Source organism: Chrysochloris asiatica, unplaced genomic scaffold (assembly GCF_000296735.1).
Source record: "Chrysochloris asiatica unplaced genomic scaffold, ChrAsi1.0 scaffold00206, whole genome shotgun sequence".
Taxonomy (NCBI): Eukaryota; Metazoa; Chordata; class Mammalia; order Afrosoricida; family Chrysochloridae; genus Chrysochloris; species Chrysochloris asiatica.
In genome coordinates, this window is record NW_006408724.1 from 161,356 (window position 1) to 186,223 (window position 24,868).

A 24,868-nucleotide genomic window follows, 5' to 3' on the forward strand; every position below is an offset into this window, starting at 1 on the left:
CCAGTCACAGGGCACCTTTACCCTGATGAAGAGTGTGATACTACCAAGTTTGTATCCTTGTAAAGGAAAGCTGGTTTGAGGATCTTGGAAGCAAACGAGCTGGCCCCGCCCCCTAAAGAGAATCAGCTGCACTGGCCCCACCCCGTCCAGCCCCTAAGAGTGGGCGGGGTTTAGTCTCACACACCTGATGGGCAGCAGGTTCCTAGGGTAAATGATCTCTCCTGAAGCCTTGAAACTGACTGAGCGGTTCACACCCAGGTGCGAAGCCCCTCCCCTGACCGCCTCACCTGATGTGGCCTTGCACATCTGGGGCATCCTGGTGAGCCTGCTGTGCGCCACGAAGGTGCTCTGGGAGGAGGTGCTGTACTGGGAACTGCTGTCGGAGGAGGTGGAGCTGGTGTGGGACAGGCGGCTGTGCTCCTTGTGCGAGGCCGTGGAGCGCTGGTACCACTGCCGCAGCTCGTCCGAGACGGCGGCCCGGCCCTTGTCGTGGGCGCCCTCGCGCCCCAGCGACGGAGTCCGGATGATCTGCGAGCGCGACGGTGTCAGCCGCACAGCATCGCCCTCGTCGCAGTGCCAGCTCTCCTTGAACAGGCCGCCGGCCGTGTAGGAGTTGGAGGTCTTGAACTGCGCCTTCACGCTGTAGTGGCCTTCCTGGTCGTTCTCCAGGCTGCGTACCACCACCGGCGTGGCGCTGCCCTCGATGTACAGCGGGTACTCCTTGATGCGGTATTGTGAGCTTGGCTGGCTCTGGCTGTGCAGGTAGACGCCGTGCGGGCCCGCACCATTGCGCGCCGCTAAGTTGGGCATGCTCCCTGAGTTCGATGACACCAGGTTGCCCGCCGACTTGTGCCGCTGGCGCTGGCGCTCGCGGGCCTTAGATGGCGAGTCCTCAGCCAGCGTGGAGTAGTTGGGGTTCATCTGAGCTGGGTAGTAGTGCTCCGAGCTGGAGTGGCTGGTGCAGGAGGAACAGTCGTCCATGGGGTCTGAGCCGTTGCTGCTACGAGTCCTTGGGGTGTAGAAGTCGGGGCTCCCGGTGTCGTTTTCGGAGCCTAGGAGCTTGCCCTGAGACTCTAAGCTAGAGCTCCGGTGCCGAAAGTGCAGTGCGAGGCTGTGCAGTCGCGTGGGGCTGATGTCCACTGACCTGCGGGGAGATGGCTCGGGTTGGTCTGGGGGTGGGAGGGAAGGAGGGGGAGGGAAGGCACAGAGAGCACAAAGGACCCTCTGATAATTGGACTTAGGAAAAAGCAAACACCAGGCAGGTTTAACCCTCTAGAAAATAATGAGTGCCTAGGACCTGAGACCGGAAGGCAGAGTTGCCCTAAGAATCCAGATGCTTCATATAGTTTCCAGTAGAGTCCAGCGCCTCCCCTGAATTCGCAGTGGGAAGTACGGCTGAGCAGGCCCAGAACTCAGAACATAGTCGTCTGGAAAAAATATACAATCTCTGGGCACTTTCTTTTTTTATTTTAGTAAGGTTATAAAGGATTCTCCATACACAAAGAGAACTAAAAAAGAATCACTATTCTAGTATTATGTATGAATTCCCCCCCCCTTTTTTTTTTAACGCCAAAGAAGTCCAATAGAGGCACTTCAACTAAATATTACTATGAAAACTGTCAATAGACTTCCATTTCTAAAATACCCTTTCTTTGTTTATAATCTATCCATCCATTCGAGTCCACACCTATCAATATCACATGGCAAATAATGTTACTGTAAGCTGAGACTACACGTGAAAATCATGGCCACTGTCAGTGTGAGGTGAATCTGAAGTCCCTATCACATGACCTTCTATGACCTGGCCCTCAAGAGCCTCTTTGGTCCTATCCACTGTCATTCTCCCCTCCTCAGTCAATCCCAGCCACACTGGTCAAGTGTGTCTGCCTATGAGGTCTTTGTCCGTGCTGTTCCCTGACAGTGGAAGCTTCTACCCCAACTCACTAAGGTCTCTGTACAAACGTCGCCATCTTACAGGACCCTTCTCTGATGCTTCTATTTAAAAGATTCTTTCTCCCTTCACTCTCTATGCCTATTCACTTTCCTTACCATTTATTTGTTTGCCTACTTATTTGTAATAGTTTTGTTAGCTGCCTTTGCATTTAATTCAATTCATGATTGAAATCCATGAGTTCAGAGCAGAATTGCTTCATACTGGGGGTTTCAGGGCTGTGACATTTCAGAAGCTGGTTGGCACGCCTCTCTTACAAAGTGCCTCTATGTGGCTTTGAACCACCAACCTTTCTGCTAGTTAAGTCAAGCATTTAACCACTGTGCTACCCAGGGACTCCTTCTTTAAGGTGATTCCTCACTAAGTGAGTCTGATGAAAACAGGGGTGTGGTTTGTTTGGTTCACTGCTGTCTCCCCAGCATCTAGAAGAGGACCTGGGACATAGAAACACTTGATACATATGTGTGCTACATGAATGGATGGATGAATGGCAGCATTTCCCTGGAAAGAGGTCAGTCTTATCCCATAAAAAACAATCTATGATTTGAGAAAGATCACACCATCTGTCCTTTGAGGTAGGGTCCCTAGGAATCTGTTTTTGACAAAATGGAATGATGACCTTGCTTTTACTTCTTTCTTTAGAAAATTAAAGGTGTGAATCACTGAAGGTTAACATTTGCTTCTCCCATTTGCTCTTTAATAAATACAGCTTGAACCATTTAAAGGAAGCCCAGCATAAATGAGCCTCAGGAGAGGTGGTTCTGGTCCAGAACTCTTGCTCTGCTAGTGCAGCTAGCATTCTGTGCCTCCAGATACCTGTGGATTCTCTGGCAGACTCCTTGCCCACTGGGTATGCACAGTGGGTTATAAAGGGTCTGTTGCCTAAACCACTGTTGCTGTCAGCATCAGTCTTTATTGTGCTTCATTTTAGGGAGAACCTACCTCACTTTTTCCTGTGTGAGAAAGATGAGGCTTTCTGCTCCCATACAGATTTATAGCCTCAGAAACCCTATACTCACAGCCTTGGTCGCTATGAGTCGGAACCGACTCCAGGGCACATAACCACCACCACCTCACTTTTTCAATTCAGTCTTTTATTCTACATTTTAAGGAAAACCTACCCCACTTGTTCAGCCCTAGCTTTTGTTCACTAGGTCTTTGGGCCAGTTTGTGGCCAGCAATGTCTAGTTTTACCAAGGAAGATCTGGCACAGTGGAATGAAGGGCCCAAAGGCCTGCAGACTCACCTAGCAGAATGGACGTAGTGGGGACTCCGGATCCGGAGGTCTGGTGTAGATGGCATGCTGGACTGGGAGTTCCAGTGTGGGAGGCCTCGGATGGGGCTGTTCTGTAAAGAGCTGCTTCCCCCACCTGCTTCGGCACAGCTTCCTGTGCTAGGGAAACGCTTGTGGCTACTACAAAGCAAAGGAAGCCAGGCTGGTCATTTCCAGAAAAAACAGCACCTTTTCTCAGGTAGCTAACTAGCCAAGGGACATAAAACTTGGGAGTCCAGAAAGCCTATCATCCCCTCTTGTTTCTACCCTGGGCTCTCAGTCTTTCTCCCAGCAGTGGGTGAAGTAAGTTCTTTGTCCCTGACCTCCCAAGGCAGCGTGGGAAGGAGATTCTTAATATCCTTCTCTGTAGCAGGCACAGTGAGACTGTTCTGGGAACCCCCCTGCCCTCAACCACAGGTTCTGTTCTCCAAGAGACAAACATTGACCTGACCAGGCATTCACTTAGACGTTTATGGAGTCTAATGAAAAGAAATTAGAAAAACAGAACTGAAGCAAAAATGCCTATCAAGCATTTCATTTTGCCTTCAAAAAGCATCTCAGAAATATCAGTCCATTAATGAGCTGATGATCCTGCCAGGGTAAGATTACAGTTGTCAAGTTCTTGAATTCTGGTGGATGATGGTCTCATGTTTCAAATCACGCTAGAATCAACATTAGTGGACTCTCTCACTGGCCAATTTTAGAACAGTGCTGCCTAAGATTTTTCTAATTAATTACTGTAAAGTTTAAACAACCTTAAAGCCAACTGCCAACAGGTTGATTGTGAGCCAAAACGCAAACTGAATGATCTACTTGTACTTCATAGGGGTCAGCAGTAGAGGGGGCTGTGGTCACAGTATTGTCGCAAGGCAGACAAAGGAGGAAACAGGTTGATGTGGCTTTTGTAATTTGTGAATGCTACCTGGGACAGCCATTTGTTTCTCTCAGAACATTCACATGACCTATATTTGGCCTTCTGGACCCAGTCCCTCCTCACCTGGAATGGGTGTGGGAGGAACGTTTCTTGACCTTCTCATAAGGCTCATCCAAAGAGGACTCACTCCACATTTTGGGCTTTATTGGTGACTTGTCATAATCGTTTCGGTGATAGTGCATCTGCCTTAGTCCCTCCAGGGACTGGGGAGGAGGGGGCCTGTTGTGCGATGGTGGCCGAGGAGGGAGTCCCTTGTGAGGAGACTGCAAGGGGGATATTGTGCTGGTAACCTGAGAGTCTTCTGCACAAAAGACAAAGAGAAGGAGAAGAGCTGAGCAAAGGCCATCCTGCTGTTACATCAACACCTTGGAAGCAGACAGGCAAACCCACTCTTTTGAGGAGCGCCTTGTGACTCCTTCCTCAGTAGCCAAGGCGAGTCAGGACAAGCCAAGCCAAACCTGAAGAAACTAAACTTAAACCCCACGTAGAAGTAAATGGCAAGAGAGATCACTCTGCTGATTAGACACAAATGGAGTGAGGTCTGAATTTTATTAAATACCATAAACAAAAGACTGCTTTATAACAAACAGTAAAACTGTGGTAGAGGGTGAAGGATAGGGTATGGTTTTACCCAAAACCCACGGCTGTCTCAAGTCAGTTCCTACTCATAGTGATCGACAGGGCAGAGCAGAATTGCTCTATAGGGTTTCCGAGGCTTTCTTCTGTGGAGCAACTCGTCTTTCTCCTGTGGAACAGCTCATCTTTTCCCTGTGGAACAGTGCATCTTTCTCCTGTGGAATGGATGGTGGGTTTGAACCACTGGCCTTTGTTGTTAGCAGCCCGATGCCTACTACCCCTCTATGCCACCAGGGCTCCTCAGCAAACTGTAGGTACAATTATATTGTAAGGCTCCTTTCAACAGATACCAAGTGTCTGCTTTGGGGAGTTTAAGCTTCATGAGCACATGGGTTTTTAGCTGTTTTGTTAACTTACATCCTGGTGGAGTTTTGGTGTGGCACTGCAGGATAATGCACTGGACCACAGGGGTGGTTTGAACCGCAAGGTTGGCGGTTCAAACCCAACTGCTCCTCAGAAACCCTATACAGGGTTGCTGTGAGTTGGAATCGACTCAACAGCACGTAACAACAACATATCCTTCGTGGAGTCCTGGTGTGGCACTGTAGGATAAGCGCTGGACTGCTAACATCAAGGTCAGAGTTTAAAACCCACCAGCTGCTCCTCGGGAACCCTCTACAGGTTCGCTAGAGTCTAAAGTGACTCAACGGCACTTAACAGCAACACTATTATCCTCGATTAATATTTGTTGGGAAGATGAGTGACAAAAATACCTGCTGATGGTTCTAGATATCTGTATCATCTGATTTCTATTTCCCAGAACTGTCTAGATTGTCTTTTAATGTCTTTCTGTGTGCTATTTTAATTTTGAAGCTGCCTTATATTCTTTGGGAAGGAAATGGGCTGCAAATAATAAATATTAATAGATTTCTCCTGGTTCCCAGGGAGTAACACTCTAATCAATGTAATACTCTAATCAATCTGCTGTAGGCACCTTTAGCTAGTCAAGAAAGGAGCATGGAAGTAGCTGGTCTTGGAGGAAATCTGAAGTGAACTGGAAGAGAGAAAAGGCAGGAAGGAATGAACCAAAACATAGAGATGCTGAAGAGTGGGGTGAAGCAGCAGGGAGACCAGGAAAAGCTGTGGTCAATAGGCCTACTTTGTGTAATAAGCAAGATGCCAAGCTAATAGAAGGTGTCCTGGTGGAGCAACGGTTAAGTACTTGATTACTAAGTAAAAGGTTGGTGGTTTGAATCCACCCAGCCACCTTTGGGGAGATAAGAGCTGGCAATCTGCTTCGGTAAAGATGACTCTTTGTTATAGAGTTGACTCTGACTCATAGGGCCTACACAGAACCAGAATAACATACAAATCTGTCATGGAAGAAGTACAACCAGAATGTTCCTTAGAATCAAAGATGCTGAGACTTCGTCTCTGGTACTTTGGACATGTTGTCCGGAGGGACCACCTCCTGGAGGACATCATGCTTGGTAAACTGGAGGGTTAGCAAAAAAAGAGGAAGATCCTCAACAAGATGGTTTAACACAGTGGTAGCCGCAATAGGTTCAAACAACAACAATTTTAAGGATGTTGCAGGACTGGGCAGTGTTTCATTCTGTTGAGCATATAGGGTAAGTAGCTCTGGTAGTGTAGTGGTTATGAATTGGGTTGCTAACCTCAGGGTCAGCAGTTCAAAACTACCAGCTGTTCCGCGGGAGAAAGATGAGGCTTTCTGTTCCCGTGAAGATTTACAGCCTCGGAAAACTCTCTGCAGGGGCACTAGGAGTTGGAACCAACTCCATGACACATAACAACAACAACAACAACAACCAACACAATAGCATCTAACAACAAAGTCCATTTTCAACTAGTATTCTTTTCCTGGCCGAATTCTCAATTCTCTAGTCTTGAACTCTTAGCGTACTCTACATTTCTCTTCCTCCTTTGCCCCTTGACTCAGTAAAGGAAAGAGTTTCTAGAAAGATAGCCTACAATTTAAGTGAATTTAGGGTACAAAGTGAGGCAATAACACCTTTTTGGAAGTCTAAGCGACAGGGATATGGGGAAGACACTTTGTAACCACAAATAATGTATCAAAATTAGCTAATGACATTTACATGTGCTCCTGCTCACTTCTATTAAAGATGTATCTCACTAAATTGTTCCGCGTTCCTTCCCCCGGGGAGACTGGGAGGCAAACAGAATCTCTGGGATCACTAGATGTTAACTGATGTCCAGTCCATAAGCCCTATAGCCCATTTCCTTCCACCCATCTAATGAAGTAGACAATAAAAATAGAACAATCTGACTTCTTATAGCAGGGCCAAGACAACTGGGCAAATAACCCGCCCGGCTCTCCCACATCAATGGTAATGATTATTATTACTGCAATTATCCTTATTACTCTGACTTGAGTAGACCTTTTATGTTTTTCATATGAATAGTCACTTATCACTGCCAGCCTGAGGTTTTCCTAAGGGCAAAAAAAAAAAAAAAATTAACTGCCACTTAATATATTTCCACATAATTAGAGCTCTTGCCTCCCAAGTTTTGGTTTCACATCCATAGGAACATTCTTCGAGATTGTTCCATGTTTCAATTTCTTTATTTCCTTGTATGAAGGGGCTTCAAAAAGTCTGAAAAAAATCCCATTAACTTTTAAATCCATGTTCCCACAAACTTTTTGAAGCCTCTTAGTATATATATGCAAGCAGGAGGGTCATTTCTGCTTTTCTAAAAATTTCTCTTAAAAATATCCCAATAACTGCTAGGTTCTTTTCAAGTTCAATGTTGTATAATAAGGCCATTTTTTAAGTCATGAGCGGGCATTGGAAGGGTCATTTCCCCCTTCCATTTTCCTACAACCTCAGATATCTTCCAGTGTATGCATTGTCCCTTCCTTCATCCTCTGAGGTGGGTTTCCATCCAAATCAATTCTGTGATCTAAATCAATTCCCACCTCTCTCCTTGAGAAATTATTTTTGTTCAGGAGAAAATTATGCAAGGTTTAAGCTAAGACTCCGTTTAGTTGAAAACTCAGTTTTGGCTACTACAAAGGGAAGAACGATTCACTGCCTCAGAATGCTAGTAAACATGTACTTATGTAGCGCCTCCTCCAGCCTCCACCACCAAGTATGCCAGTATCGGGAATTTCAAGAGCTTGCTGGGAATTCAGATTGCCATCTTGAACTGGCTCTTGCCTTATATAGCACGGTCTCCAGACTGTTGTTGTAAGCTGCCATTGAATTGGTCCCCAACTTACAGAACCCCAGGTGCAATGGAACAAAACACCGCCCAGTCTCAAGCCTCCACTGACAGATGAGTGAGTGGTGGCCTCACCCAGGGGGTACACTGGTTGGGAATCAAACTCCCATCTCCCACAAGGAATACAAGCATTCTGCCCCTGAGCTGCCATTGTCCCCAGGTGAGCACTGTGTAACATGGTGCTCTCAGTATCCAAGCAGGACATGGGTAACCTACCGTCCTCAAGAACAAGGGCATCTGAGAGGGAGCTGTCTTCACTGGCAATATTTCCATCTGTGAAGAGAAAAACAAAAGGCCAGGAGTTTAACACAGTCAACAGGCAAAACCTTATCTGTTTGTTTATCACTACTTGATCTCTTTCTAATCAGAAATAACCCATGAGAGTGAGTACTGTTGGACATTTCTTTCTTTTTTTATGGTGAAAATATTCACCAAGGCATTTCTTTTGATAGTCCCTGGGGTGGGTCATTAATTCACCTGCTCCACCCCTACCACTGCGAGGTGCCTCAGCATTTGTGTATTTGTGATCTTGTTTATTCAAACTCAAGGCTGCCCTGTCCATTATTGTCCCAGCACAAACTCAGGGCATGTATCAACTAAACCAGAGAAAAGAAACTGCTATTTATTTTACAAATATGAAACTAGGATGGGTACTTCTCTTTGCTCTTATGGCATCAAATAACTTCTCAATAAACTTTTAAGTCATTAGTACAGTAAACAAGCAAGCTTAAGTATAGCCTCTATCTTTCAGAAACTTGTTTATCAACACCATTCAATTAGCCATGAGAACATGCCCAAGAGGGAGATAATAAAACAATCCTCCCTCTTTAACTGCTCTCTGAGGAAACTGAGGTGTACCTAGGAAAGAGTGGCTGTTGTTATGTGCCGTGAAGTTGGTTCCAATTCATAGTGATCCTGCATAGGGTTTCCGAGGCTATAAATCTTTACAGGAGCAGAAAGCCTCATCTTTCTCCTGCAGAACTGCTGGTAGTTTCGAGCTGCTGACTGTGAGATTAGCAGCCCAACTCATCACCACTATGCTACCAGAGTCCCTTAGGGAACAGTTAGAAGTAGGCTATTCTGATCTCCAGGCAAAGCTGGGAAAATATCCCAAGTCTTCAGATTCTAAGCTCAGGTTTTCCTTTTGAAATTAAGATAACAAAGAAAACCAAAAAAACCATGCTAAGGAACCAGAGAGAACCCTAATGAATTTGTTATGAAAATGTTATTTCAATGACATAGAAAAACAAAGAAGGTTGCTTCTTGAGCTATTTTTAAAAATGGCGGTACACTGGAAACGATGGATCACCAGTTCATAGGGATCATGCCTGAGGCTGGAGTTCTGTTGGTAGTGCTCACAGGAAAGTCACTCTGGTAGCATGGAAAAGCAGCTTCTCCAGTGGCAAATCATGCCTGGTATTCTCATCCCAGTTCTGTTCCAGTAGCTCTGTTGCATGTTTCCTCAGTGCCTTCCAGTGGGCAGGCAGAGAGCAAGATGAAACAGGGCAGAAGACAAAGGCCGCTCCACAGGGAAGTGTGTGTGTATATATGGAGGTGGCGTGGCCAGAAACAACAGGGTGCTATACGGGAAGATAGTTGCTCGTAATTCCCTAGTGTAAAAGAATCTTAAACATGAATAAACTATACTGAAAACATGTATAAACTATGAAAGAATGAGTGCTATATATAGTTTGAAGAATTTGGTGACTTACGAAAGAAGGGATTATATACTTGGAGGATTTTATGCTTGTGGATAGATTTGGGAGTATTTCCATCTACTGTTTACCAAATAGAATCATCCAAACTCCTAGCCCCTGACTGACCCAGGCTCAGTGGGGTGAGTCCTCCCAAGGTTCAGCTCTGATGGAGGTAGTTCCCGCTAGAGGGGACAGGAAGCCCCTGGTAACAGTCAGACTGAAGGGACAGGGGCTGGAGGAAGTACTAACTTGCAGGGTCCAGCACCCAGCCTTACCTTCAAGACGTGAACAGGGTGGTCAGGGCTGGGTCCCTCCCCCTTGTGGCTACACTAGTACCACTAACTTGGCTCAGCGCACACACGCTGAGAGCAGAGAAGAGCCTTTCATGCATCATTACAGGTTCTCCCAGGGGGGGCAGTAAATAGTGGTAATGATAGTTTGATTTGTATAATTAGTATAATTCCTTTCATCTGTGCTTTACTGCGCTCATCTGGTATCAGGTCTTATTAGCTTCATTTTATGGATGGAAAAATTAAGACACACGGTGGTTATGTAACTTGCTTAGATCTTGTAGGGAGCTGGGCTAAAACCAATTATAGGACCTTAAGCCTGGTTCCCTCAGACCTGCGTGTGGGCAGAAGTGGGGTTAGGGAGCCCTTGTTTGGGGAGTGGGGCTAGCACTGACCATCTATGATTAGTGAAGCCCTCTGGGTGGGTTTCTTGCCAGACTTGATGCGATTCTCGTTGATTGCATTTTCAATCTCTTGTAACTTCTTCAGTGCATTCAGATAAGAGGTTTTCCTTTGCTTCTTCAGTTTTTTGCTGACATTGGGGTCACTGGCTAGGCGGCGGGCAGCCTCTGTAATCTGGGATTGAATGGCAAACTCTCGCTCCAGACGTTCCAGTTCGGCTTCCTGTGGGAGGGAGAATCACAACTTATGCTTAATAAGGAGATATTTCCCTACCATCTTCCCGGTCCCTTCTTCCTTAGAAGACCAGCAATGTTGTTGTTAAGTGCCATCGAATCAGTTCTGACTCATAGCGACCCTGTATAGGGTTTCCAATGAGTGGCTGGTGAGCTTGAACCGCCGACCTTGCAGTTCAAGTGGCTTTGCAGTCTGGCGCATTAACCCACATCACCACACCAAGACCAGCAATACCAGTGTCTAATTCCAAGCTTGCCTGGCCCTGCCATGATAGCTGAGTGGCTTCCAATCCTAAAAGCCCTGGAAGCGGAATGGCCTCAGTATGCCTCCTTCCCCCGCACCCCCCCTTTTTAATCTAATCTGTATTTTCCCACTGTAGAGAAAAATTTATTGTGGTAAAATAAATAGGCAAAAAAGAAAGCCTTTTAAACCATTTTTGAGTGTACATATCCGTAACATTAATTACATGTGCTATATTGTGCAACCATCACCACTGTGTATTCCCAACGTTTGCCATCACCCCAAACAGAAACTGAGGGCCCCGTAAGCAACTTCCCATCTCCTTCCAGTCAGCCCTTGGTAACCTCTATGAAGCTTCTGTCTTGTGCTTTTGCTTGTTCTAGATAGTTTACGTCAATGGAGACATACTACATCTGCCCTTTAGTGTCTGACTTATTTCATTCAGCAGAATGTTTTCAAGGTTCATCCATGTCCTGGCATGCATCAGAATTTCACGTCTCTTTTTGGCTGAATAATACAGGCACACCCACTTTTGAGACTCCTGGTCCCTGTGTCTTTCTGGAGACAAATGCTGGTCCATACACTAGCACTATCATCAAGGAGCACAGGGCTCCCACGCTGTCGTTCTTAGGATCTCCTGTCTTCATTTCTATCGTCTCCATAACGTTTACGAAGAAAAACCTTCCTGGAAGGCCAGAGTCCATTTGATGGTTATTTTCTTTCCATTGTGGGCCTCAGATGCAGAATTATTTTGAGAGCTATCTTTCTGTTATTCTTTTCTGTAGCTTTGCTGACAGACTTATGTATAAGGGCACTTCAAAAAAGTCCACAGAGAAATTCCGTTATCTTTTCATTTTTTCTGTGAACTTTTTGAACCCCCCTCATATGTACACCCCTATACTCAAACTGCCTTTCTCACATACCTATGGCGTCACATCTATTATACCCCTCAAGCTGAGACAGAGCCCATGTAGCTACTAGAAGCTCTGCTCAGGTTGTGATTTGGGCACACCAAGAGGGATGGTGGTAGAGCCAGTTTTCCCTTTTGGTTGTTGGGTGCCATTGAGTAGAGTCCAACTCCTAACCACCCCAGGTGCTCTATAGGGTTTTCTGACCTGTAATTTGAAAGGAAGCAGATCACCAGATTTTTATTCTGGAGAACCACTGGGTAGATTCCAACTGCCAACCTGTTGGTTAGCAGCTGAGCACTAAACCACTGTTCCAGTAGGGCTCCTTGAATGTGCTTCCAAATCTTGTTCTTCCCACCTCTGTCTTAGGCAGTTTCCTCCCTGTCTCTCCATTACTTAGACTAAGAGGAGTAAGTGGAAAAATTTTCCCTCTAGGAGCGTTTTGATTCCAGGTGTAACTTAGTTGGAGGAAAATGAAGCTGCCAGAACATGCCTGGTAGGCCCAGAGGTGGACAGTAGATTAGCTGCTGGCCTCTCTCCTGATCAACTGTGTCCCCCTCTGCAGGGTGTGTGGATACTGCTTGCTGGGACTGAGGGTAGGTTAGGGTTAGGGGTGAGTGTTAGGATTATAAGTGAATGCAGAATACTCCAGAATCACCAAATTGTCCATTGCTTGATTTCTTATAATTCCTAATGAAACCCCTCAGGTCAGACACTTCTGAGCAATAGACTAACATCTTGCTGCTCCACGTTCAGAGAGCAGCAGGTATTACCCCAACCACAGAGCTAATAACTACATGACAAATGTCTCTGGCTTTTTGGTAAGGACAAGCAGGTTGCCCTAGGAGATTCATATTCACATTAAAGTTGGAGGAGACCTAATCTAAGCATTTAGGAGCAGACTGCTGTGTTTGTTTTAGTGGACAGATCTTCCATTGTAGCCGAAGACAACATCCTTGCCTCTGGGTACAATTGGCCAGATTGGACTGCTCTATCAAGGACAAAATTCTTGCCTTGATTTTATTTACTTTGAGAACTTTCGATTTTAGAAATGAGGATCATTAAGTGAGAGGAAAAGGTGAAGGTTAAATGGAACTACTTAGGAGAAAATAAACTACTTCCAAGGCCTTCTCATGCTGCCTGGATTTGTTCTCTCAGAGGGAGAAAATATCAATATGGACTCCCGCCCAGGGTCTTGCAACAAACAAGTCACCCAGGACAAAGGCCATTCTGTGAGTTCTGACTCCACCTAGCAGCTGTTCCTGGGCTGTTTCGATAGACATGATCCAAGATGCTGACCCACAGTTGTGTGGGAGCCCAGGACAAATACTCCCAACTTACACTGACACAAATCTAGGGCTGAACACCATCTGCCCAGATGACTCTCTGTTGTACAACTAGGGAAGCAAAGTACATTTCCAGGTGAAATGTGGACAGAATCTAGTCAAGGAGGATTTCTTTCTTCTCTTAGAGGAACGCTGCAGAATGCCAGCTAGTTTTGTGGTACTTTGAAAAAATAATAAATTGAGGAGAGATAACATGCAGAAGCAGGTAAAAAGAGATGCAAATGGCATTCCTGAGGAGCTAAACTCATCTTTCCTGAAACAGTGTTACTGGTGTGATGGTTTAGTGGGAAGATGTGAAGATCCATGTGGGTTGGGGGCTATTCATTGAAAATGGGACTGCTTTTAAAAAGTTTAGTACCTCCAGTACTAACTCAGATAAAATCTGGACCCAACCAAACTCCACACCTGCACTTCTCATTTTAATCTCTACTCCAAGCAATTAATACTGAGGGAGCAGGTGATGACGACTGAGTTACATGCTCTCCATGTTACTTGTTCATTTAATCCCAGTGACAACCCAAAAGGGAGCACGAACTTCCTTTTACAAAAGAGCACAACTGTGTGGCATGGTTTAATTCTGGATGAATTATTCTGGTGTGGCCACCAGCCCTGAGGACCTGTAATGCCTGGTGGTCAAACACTGCTCTTCCCTCTGCAGCCAGCCTCATGCTAACCCTACTGTACCCAACACAGGAGAACATCACTTCTTCTCATTCCTTTTTCAGTAGACTGAAAAACCCAACAGTTGTTTAGTTTAAATATAAAGAATGTCTGTCTTGAGCACTGTACTGTTTTAAGAGCTATCTAGATGGGATCAAATTGACAACTCCAAAGATTAGAAAGGAAATTTAGGGGGCAATGAACTTATGTCAATGAGGGAAAACAATTCAGAAAAGCAGGGTGAAGACGGTAGCGCATTTTGGAGAACGTCACTGATGCCAATGAATAGCACATGTAGAAATTGTTGAATTGGTGTCTGTTTTGCAAATAAGATAAAACCTGTTTTATAGTATTTCCTTTCCCTTTGTTTTTGATTCCTGCTCCTTTTAACTTTCTTTATTTGGTGTAAATTTGGGAAGACATTTCCTGGATATGACCCTGAGGCTTGGATGTAATATGACTTTCATGTCTCTTTGTCTGATGCTGGATACATATTACTGAACGCGAGACTCAAGATTTTGTGTGTGTTTTGTTTCCTGCTCCCCAGCCTGAACTCTCCAGCACCAGTTCCAACCCGTGTTTAGTCCAAAAACATAAGAAACACTTCAGCAATCCCTCCAAATACAAGGGTACAAAAGGCCAGGGGAGACCATGCACCTTGCTCTACAGGGATCTTAGCAGCAAGGGGAAGGTCACGCCAGAGACTGCAAGCTCTGCTCCTAGGGTGTCCTTGCACTGTTGGGTATGCTTCTGTGGTAGTTTTCTTCCATACACCTAGCTTGAGAGGCACTCTGGTGGCACAATGGTTAAAGTGCTCAGCTGCTAATAGAAAGTTTGGCTATTCGAACCTGCCAGATGCTCTGAGGAAAGACTATAGCCTTGGAAACCCTGTCATAATGTGGGGTCATTATGAGTTGGCATTCAATGCATATATATACCTGGTAACAAAGGGGTGTGTGTGTGTGTGTGTGTGTGTGTGTGTGTATGTTGTGTGTTGTGAAGTTGATTCTAACTCATAGCAATGTGATGTGACAGATTAGAACTGTCCCTCAGAGTGTAGTAAGCTATAACCTTACCAGAAGTACATCTTTAGATCTTTTCTTCCATGGAGTGGCTGAGTAGGTTCAAACCACTACTGTTGTAGCGCTGTAGGATCAGCACTGGGTTGTAAACAGCAGGGCTGGTGGTTCAAACCCACCAGCTGCTCCTCAGAAACTCTATACAGGGTCCCTATGAGTCAGAACCAGCTCGATAGCACTTAAAAACAACTTATCTACTACACTTGAGAAAGGGCTAGGTAACCATTCAAAAGATAAGTGTGTATCAGTGTTGCTGGAATGTTCTCCCTGAGCTTAGTTGCTTGTGGTAGGCTTAGACATAGGTTAGACAAACAACTTCAATTGAAATTTCAATGCTTACTTATACAAATTAACCCTATCAAAGAGAAACGTACTGACTAATCAGCTAACAACAACAACAACAAAAATGGTAAAAGGAACAATGCTGCCATCTGGTACAGATGAAGAAATTGTTATAGAAAATGTACACAGAGTAACTGACAAATAGGGAAGATAAGAAGAATGTAAAATAATCCAACAACAGAAAGGAAGGACACACCTCTCCTTTGGGCAGGATTTTCTGTTCATCCAGCTTGAAGGCAGTCCCTATTCTTCTCCGAACAATGGGTGGTTCCTCCCCTGGATCCAGGGGATATTCGACTGGCAGTTTGCCCGTGAGTTCCTGCACATGAAATGGCGTTAGCAGTGCCACAAAACAGAGTAGAGCACATGCCTTTTCCCACTATGCACTCATGCACACGCACACACATTCAGTGCAGGCATGAGAAATGCTAACGTTAGCAATACTCATAAATTAGAGTTTATATACTGAAATTTCATTTCCCCCAAAAAAGCAAATGAGTAGTCTTCTCTACAGAACAGAACACTTTGAAAAGATTTTTACAAAGTACATTTTTACAAAGAAAATTACTGTTGGCTCTAACATAAACCTTATGTTTCTTTCCGGGAAAACACAAGTGTTTTCTGTGTGCCTACTATGTGCCAGGTGAGGGCACACAGCCACCCCTTGGACATGAGACCTCAGGTCCTTCGACAAGTAACCCTTTGCTCTTCCCAGTGTATCAAATATTCCCTCTCAAATATTTACAATAAAAATCACTTTTCAAATGAGTTTTCTTAAATGGAGTGGGATCTGCATGGCAAATCCCAGAGAGATGTGTTTTCACATAATTTAGAAACTCTGAATCCTAAATTACTTCTGTTGGCCAAGTTCTAAAGGAACTTGAAATATAATATTATTGATGAGGCAATTTAACATAATCTGATCTGTTTGTGTCTTGGGCCCTGGAAATCTAATTGCTGTGAGCATGATGACAGTGAATTTAGTTAATGAACCTCTCTAATGACAAAGATCTCACACAAAAGTTGGAATGTGATTCTATATCAATGGCTTAAATAAAAAATGACTACCGATCAAATTTGAATCAGCAGCAAATGCAAGTTGTAGAGGGAAGGCAGAGTCACTGCAAGAAGTAACTTCCAGAGCTACCATTGCATCTACAGTGATAAAGTCAGCAATTCTAGATAAAGTCTACCTCTAGTCCCAAATCAACACAGATGTTGCCCAGAGACTCGGGTGGCCCGATGAGTTAGTGTTGGGCAGTTTTTTTCCAGGAAATCCATCATCCACACAAAGAGCTTTTGTGCTGGACAGCCTGGTCCTAGTGTCCAATAGGCAGGAAAGTCCACGTCATCAAATTCCAGGCACTAGCTGACCTCATCATATGAGCAGAGAGTCTGGTTCTTCCCCACTGCGGGGTGCCTGTGTGAGGCTGAGTGTGTATGTACAGGTATGTGTGACTATAAGCACACACACTCTCCGACCCTCCTGGTCCTATTTCTTCTGTGTTCAGTTAACTGGGAAATGAACCCTTGGACTTTTTGTCCTCTAAGCATTTCAGAGCATAATGGTCAACTAGTCCTGGTGTGGCACTACAAGATAGTGCACTGCACTGCAAGGTCAGTTTGAACTGCAAGGTCGGTGGTTCAAACACACCAGCTGCTCCTTGGAAACCCTATACAGGGTCACTATGAGTCAGAATCATTGCAACGGCACTTCACAACAACAACATTTGAGTATGAAATGTTCTGCGATTTTTCTTTTCTTTTTTTTAAGAAACATGGTTCAAATGCCTCCAAAGCATTTATGTGTTTATTCTGCAACATTGTAATCTGCTTCCCTAAAAGGCTGTCCATAAATAACATAACACGTTAAGGACTTTATACTGTTGGGTCTTTCTTTTTATCTTAAAACGTATGAAAAAGAGAGGAAAGATTTGTTAAAGTTGCTATTGATTTATAATTTGAGAGTGTCTGTGGTTTTCAAACTATAAATTTATACATGGGATGACTGATATTTTTGCCCCCCATCTACTAGAAGGTATTTGAATCAAGGTCTTGATTCTCTAGAAATTTCAACTAGTTTCACATGCAGCCAGAGCCTCTTGGAGACAAGCAGTCATTTAGTGTACTGGCTGGGCTGGGTTCCTCTCCTTATACTGTGCCATATGCGCCCACTTTGCCTCATTATGGCCACAGTGTACCCCCAGGGGACTCAAAGTGCTTCTTGATACTGTGAGCTGAAAGGGAGTGAAGCATGGATACAGAGAAACAGGCGAGTTAGCAAAAAAAAAAAAGGCTTCTCCCTTCACTGGACATACAGAGGTGACTGTGGGAATAAACCCTGGGGAAGCAACATAGCAGCAATTTGCCAACGGATGGTTTCTAGTCAGTGTATTTCTCCCTCTCAAGTTATGCTTTCTGGCGTCAATGTGATGTGGAACTGGGAGCTTTTGTTTCCTTTATTTTGTTTTCTGTATTCAAGAGAGGTAGTGAGACTCTTATAACACATGCTAACCTTGCCCTGAAATGTTCAACGTGGCTTCCCCACTGGGTTGAGTGCTTTCTCCTTTATTAATAAAACAAGGCTTTACAAATTATTAAAGCCAGACACCGAAATCCTTACGTTTTTTAGTCCCTCCCACATATTCTTTATAAAAATGCTGCTAAAATTAACAGGATCACATAGCACATTCCCCATTCAGGCCAATTGCTTTCCTAAGGTTTGCAATGGGTTTGTGCTAATGTGGTTCTGCTTTGAGTAGGCTCGGGTTTAAATCAATCCAGACCTTAATTAAGCCAAGTTGAAATGTAATGTGATCTCACTCCCTGGCTCCTTAGTTCATTCTTCCCCATGCTGCAAAGCATTGAGGGGGAGGGGAAATCGTCTCTAACTTAGTTTGGGAACCTCATAATACTTCTCATTCTGAGCTACTTACCCACTTTCTGTGGAGTAAAAGCTCCCATCATGCATGAGTGCATGCACACACACATGCAGAGTGACATGTGTTTCGTTAAAAAGTTAAGTCTCCAAACACACTAACAGAGAGCCATGGAATAAACAGGAGAAGGTAGAAATGGACTTTCAAATAAATACAGAGGGTGACCTGCAGCAGACTCTAAATCCCAGTGAGACCTGAGGCCAGAGGAAGCACTGCTTTGCATAAAGTTTAAAAATATCACGAGGCTAAGATTTCATAAAACACAACAACAAAAAGTTCAACATCAGATCATGAGGTTTGAAGGACATTAAATATTAAGGCAAATTCTGTTTTTGTTGTTGTTAGCTCATTGTTGTTAACTCTCCCACCGCCATTGATGCTAAGTTGATTTCCAGAGCCAAATTTAAAATATCCTTGGAGAAACAAAATCTACAACAACAAAACACTCAGGCAAAACACTAAATCCAGAGGAGTAATAAAATACAAAGAAATGCTTTGTAAGTGACCATGGGCCATGGATGATCCCTGGTGACTTCACTTTGACTCATAGCGACCTAGTCCTGGTGTGGCGCTACAGGATAGTGCGCTGGACCGCAAGGTCGGTGGTTCAAATTCACCAACTGCTCCTCAGAAACCCTATACAGGGTCACTATGAGTTGGAATCGACTTGACAGCACTTAACGACAAGTAAAACTGTATTCTACTGGGTGTTCAGTGGCTGGTTTTTCAGAAGTAGACGGCTAGGTCTTTCTTCTGAGGTTTTGATGTCTGCCTTTAATAATTTGTAAAGCTTTGTTTTGTTTTTAATAAAGGCATACCTGGAAACTCCAGTCTTTTGGTTAGCAGCTGAGTGTGTTAGCCATCTGTACCCATGAGTTACAAAACCAAAACCATTCTGACTCATAGCAACCCTATAGGACTGACTCATAGCAACCCTACAGGACTGACTCATAGCAACCCTATAGGACTGACTCATAGCAACCCTATAGGACTGACTCATAGCAACCCTATACGACTGACTCATAGCAACCCTACAGGACTGACTCATAGCAACCCTACAGAACAAAGTAGAACTGCCTCAGGATTTCCAAAGCTGTAAATCTTCACAGGAACAGACAGCCTCATTTCTTCCTTGGAGCAGCGGGTGGGTATAAACCTTTGACGTTGTGCTTAGTAGTCCAATGCTTACCCCACTGTAGCACAAGGGCTTCACATGTATTAGAGGGGACTGTTACTATTGCTCATCACTTAGCCTCTAGTGGAGTCCTACATAGGATTTAGCCAGGACTCCTGGTGTGGCACTGTAGGATCAGCACTAGATTCTGCACCAGCTGCTCCTTAGAAACCCTACACAGGGCAGCTATGAGTCAGAACTGACTCAATGACATTTAACAACAACAACAACTTTTCACAAGTGCCACTGTTCCATTTACTTCCACAGAATTAATGCTTCCAAGACAACATGACACAGAATTGCCTGGTCCTGTGCCATCCTCACAATTGTTATGCATGAGTCCATTGTTACAGCCTCTGTTAGTTAATATTGTTGAGTGTCTTCCTCTTTTTCTCTGACCCTTCATTTTACCAAGCATGGGACTAGTCCCTCCTGATAGTGTGTCCAAAGCACAAAAGATAAAGTCTCACCATCTTTGCTTTAAAGGAACAATTGAGCAGTGCTTTTTCCAAGATAGATTTCTTCATTCTTCTTCTGGTGGTGGTGGTGATTTGCTGTGGAGTCAGTTCTGACTCATAGCAACCTGGTTTAGGGTGTCTAAGGCTGTAAATCTTTACAGGAGCAGAAAGCCTTATCTTTCTCCCATTGAATGGCGGGTAGTTTTGAACTGCTGACTTTGAGGTTAGCAGCCTGACTCATAACCACTATGCTACCAGAGCTCCTTCATTCTTCTTGTAGTCCATGGTATATTCAGTATCTTTGCCAACACCATAATTCAAATGCATTGATTCTTCTCTGGTCTTTCTGATTCATTGCCCAGCTTTCCCAAGCATATGAGGTGATTGAAAACACCATGGCTTGGTTTAGTCACATCTTAGTCCTCAAGATGTAATTTTTGCTTTTTAACTTTTTAAAGAGGTGTTTTGCAACAGATTTGCCCAATGCAATATGTTGTTTGAATTCTTGATTGCTGCTTCCATGAGCATTGATTGTGGACCCAAATAAAATGAAGTCTTTGACAGCTTCAACCTTTTCTCTGTTAATTATATTATTTATTAGCCCAGTTGTGAGGACTTTGGTTTTCTTTAGACTGAGGGGTAATCCACACTAAAGTGTATAGTCTTTTATCTTCATTGTTGTTGCTGTTATTAGGTAATGTTGATGCTCAAATAATCATATTAAAACATATATACGTAAGTCTATATATGACTGTAAGGAGCTTTGCAAACCCTACTCAGGGTCTTTAATGAGTCAGAATTGACTCCACAGCATATAACCACCACCACCATATATGACTATGTATATATTCTCTACAAATAAATCATGTTATACATACAAAATAGAAAGACAACATGACAGAGCTTTGGGTGTTGCCAAACATTTGTGTGTCTTGAGAGGTCTTAGCTCTGTGCTGTGTTCTCTTTATTATCCCCACCTTTGCCTTTGATCAATATGCCAAGAGAGATGATGTCACAAACAACACATGACAACACAAACATCTCCACATGACCGAACGTTAACCACTCACAGCTTCTCGGAGGCAGAGTTTCTTCAGCTCCTCCAGCCGCTGCCGTAGTGTTTCCTCCAGAGCTTCCTGCCTGGATTTCAGGGCAGCCAGCATGTCTTTCTTGGCCGACTGAGAGCTATCTGATTCCTGGGAGCCTGTCAATAAACAGTGGGGTTACTGGGTCAGCCGACAGGGACGCACACATCTGGACCACTAATGAATTTAACTGGAGCCCACACTGTGGATGTGGGATTTGCCCCAGGAATCAAGGGAGCATGAAATAAAGCAGGTGTTGCAGAGCTGCAAGTGTAAAGAGTGAAATTTCTAGCACTTTATGGAATTTATAGCTAGTCAGAAGAGCTGGCAGGAACATTTACTCCTGAAATAGAAGTGTGTTTTTCTTGAGTATCTTTAAGATTTGCCATATACCAGTTTTAATTTCATTACAAAAATTTAATAGACTACACCATTCACAGGGAATGTACAGTTCAACCTTGCCATTTTATTCTTTAAGTTTTCTTTATTTGATTTAAAGATGCTTGCTTTCCTAAGGACAAGGATAGCGCATGTTTATCATAAAAACTCTGAAAATGTAGAAAAGTATGAAAATAGTCTATAAATACTCATCCAGGGATAGTCACTGTTGATGTTAGGGTGTATTTTCTTTTGGATGTTTTCTAAGTACATATTTAAGGGACTTTCACAAAGTTCGTGGAAAAATCCCATTATTTTTCAATGACATTTTTAAATGAACTTTCTGAAGTCCCTTTGAATATTTAAAATAAAGTTAGGACGTTATTATACTTTTTAGATTATTTAATATTGTATTCTGGGCAAACTATCTCCAAACAAAAGTTATACATATTCCCACATGCTTTTCAGGATAGAAATATCTGTACATTGATGCAAACAGAAGATGATGTTGTTAAGTGCTGTCCAGGCGATTCCAAAGATAGCTAGATACAAAAGTTTTATAGACAGTAAATAGTGAACCAAACGGAAGAAAAAAAAGTTGAAGAGGAATTGCGGTTAGACCAGAAGAATACTTTCTGGGTTGCAGTGTTTGGATCCTGAAATAGGTTTCCTGCTGTAATGGAATGGGTTAGAAAAGGTATGTTGACTCCCTGAAAAAAGAAAAGCAGATTATCACTTTTCTTCTCATGCCTATGGTGGGCCAAGCATTTGAAATGCATAGATGTTCCTGGGCATGCATTCAAGAAGGGAGTGTGTCAAATGATCACATTTACAGCAACATCAAAAACAAATAATTAAAACAAAACAAAAAATAATTAGGAATGAATACAGTGAAAGCTGTGTCAGATCTCTACAGTGGAAATTTTAATACATGGTTAAGAAAAGTTAAAGGCCTAAGTAAATGAAGAGATATACCATGAACATGGACAGGAAGTTTGAAATTGTAAAGATATTAATTCTCTATGAATCAAATAATCTCAGCTGGATTGGGGGGGGGGGCAGAAATTGTATTACCCTAGGAAGCAATGTTGTTGTTAAGTGCCATTGAGTCAGCTCTAACTCATAGTGACCCTCTATAGGGTTTCAAGGGAGCGGCTGCTGAGTTTAAACCACTAACCTTGTGGTTACAGTCCAGTGCTGACCTACAGTGCCACCAGATTCCAATATTTGCATCCAATTCAATAAACAATGATAGGTGTCTGATCACAAAGTTAGATCTATGCCTTTGCCTCAATTGTTGTTAAAGTGCCATTGAGTGTGTTCCGATGCATAGTGACCCTGTATAGGGTTTTCCAAGGAGTGGCTGGTGGGATTGAATCAAACCGCCAATCTTGCTGTTAGCAGGTCATTGCTTATCCTACAGTGAGTGCCACACCAGGATTTCTTTGCCTCAATAGACTCTGCTATATTTTAATTCTCCCCATAAGTGTACCTTCCTTTGATTTTATTAGAATCCTGGTGTGGCACTGTAGGATAAGCACTGGACTGTTACCTGCATGGTTGGCAGTTCAAGTCTACTAGTCACTCCTTGGAAACACTACACAGAATCGCTATGGATTGGAACCGACTTGATGGCACTAACAACTATTTTCTTTAAAGTCTCTAAGCAGCGAACCCATATTCCTTCAGTTACCATCCAGTCTTATAATTGTAATATCCAATAACCCTTCATGCCTACATATATTTTGACTCCAAGCTGGGTGTTTCCTTTCTTCCTTCAGCCCACTCTAGCTTGAAATGGAGAATACCTGTCATTGCAGTTGGAATATACTATCTTTATGGCTCCCTAGTAGCAGATAAATATTAGCTGAATGAAGAAACAAATGTTGTTTGTCATGTACTTGGAAATTAGAATTAAGTTGTATCTCATCTTGATAAACATATCTAAAGCCTGAAAGTCTTTTCTCTCCAAAGTACCTACCTTCCAAATTTTGACTCATTTTTGTAGCTCTTGCCTGGATTTGTCATGCTTCAGTTGCAGGTTTCCAAATACAATAGCAAACTCTAATGAAAGCTTGACCCTTACAGAGTCTCCATTACCTCATGCTTTCATATACTAAATCCATATGGTGGCATGCTCACAGAGCACAGCATTGGATATTATAGCAGGCTCCCTTTTTTGAACTGCTTCAGGTTTTGTACCTCCGTAAGTCAATTATCCTGCGCTCGTCAGTACCAAACTATCTTCAGTTTATACCCACTGAATGCACCAAGACGAAATCATTCTGAGTCTTAACTCTGGCTCTCTTAGTTATAGGCATCAACCATATTTGAAGACACACAGGAGTTTAATGATATATACTCTGACCCATCATCTAAAGAATGAATGAATACAAAAGTAAATTAATACTGGAAAGAAGTCAGACTAGATTTAAAACACAGGCCTGGAGAAACTTGGGTCCAAGAAGATAAAGAAGTTTTTAGCTCATGTGAAAAAGTCATTGTTTTCCCTTTCACCTCAGCCTAACCTCTCAATAGGAAATGATGATTTATTAAGCCTAATCTAAGAGTTGACTATGTTTAAAATTGGCAAAACTCACAACATAAAACTTTGGGAGGTTAAATGCATAATTTTTGGATGGTCTGGTCTTTGGTTATAAGATTAGTTAAGATTTGGCCATAAGCTACAGGATTCATTAATGCTACCTAAATTACCATCATTTATAATAATTAGCTCAAATACCAAACCCACATAAGATGGGTAAGATATAGTTTTTGGCAGAGTAGATGACTTAAGAGACCCTCTCGATTTCTGGCACAGTTGAAGTTTGTTGGCTCTGTTTCCTACCTTTAATACTAAAAGTTACTTCATGAGGACTAGGGTGGCTGGCTACAGAGTTAAGTCTTTGCGAAGTCATTGAGTCAGCTTACCCTGGACTTGCAGATTCCCATTTTAGTGATAACTGGTGGTTGAGTAAAGGTTAAAACAGATCTGTGTTGGATGAAGTCTAAATCATTCATTAGATGTGTGGCCTTAGTTTGGGCACTAACATGATCTCTCTTATTTGTTGTGAGGACTAACAGAGAGAATGCATATAAAGCATTCAGCACTGTTCCTGGAATAATAGTTAAACACTTGGTTTGCAGAGATTCCCTTGCTGCTGCTGTGGATGAAGATAGGATTGGAGACAAGGAGAGGGAGCTGGTTTTGGGACTTTCTACTCCATACTCCTTAAGTGTAGAACAGTTCCATGGTAATCTGGGTTAGGACTCCTGATGTGACACTGTGGATCAACACTGGACTGTAAACCACAAGTCAGCAGTTCAAACCCACCAGCTGCTCCTCGGAAACCCTGTTCAGGGTTACTGTGTGTTGTTAAGTGCCGTCGAGTCGGTTCCGACCCATAGCGACCCTGTACAGGGTTTCCGAGGGTGTAAATCCTTACGGGAGTAGAAAGCCTCATCTTTCTCCGGCGGAGTGGCTGGTAGTTTCGAACCGCTGACCTTAAGGTTCGCAGCCCGATTCGTAACCACTACGCTACCAGAGCTCCTTAGGGAGTGGGAACTAAATCAAAGGCAGCTAACAATCACAACAACAATCTGGCTTATGTATTTAGATTTCTTGTCCATACTGCATT

At 43.4% G+C, this 24,868-nt stretch overlaps 1 protein-coding gene across 1 annotated transcript in view; it reads right to left on the bottom strand.

The window, feature by feature from the left end:
- FRMD4A (FERM domain containing 4A) overlaps positions 1-24,868 on the bottom strand; it is a 422,369-nt gene that overhangs the window by 6,004 nt on the left and 391,497 nt on the right. The window contains exons 15-21 of the mRNA XM_006872593.1: positions 20,838-20,971; positions 15,393-15,515; positions 10,381-10,609; positions 8,215-8,271; positions 4,222-4,459; positions 3,198-3,365; positions 288-1,144 (exon numbers count right to left, since the gene is read on the bottom strand). Coding sequence (XP_006872655.1) covers positions 288-1,144; positions 3,198-3,365; positions 4,222-4,459; positions 8,215-8,271; positions 10,381-10,609; positions 15,393-15,515; positions 20,838-20,971 — 1,806 coding nt within the window. The remainder of the gene's footprint in view (positions 1-287; positions 1,145-3,197; positions 3,366-4,221; positions 4,460-8,214; positions 8,272-10,380; positions 10,610-15,392; positions 15,516-20,837; positions 20,972-24,868) is intronic.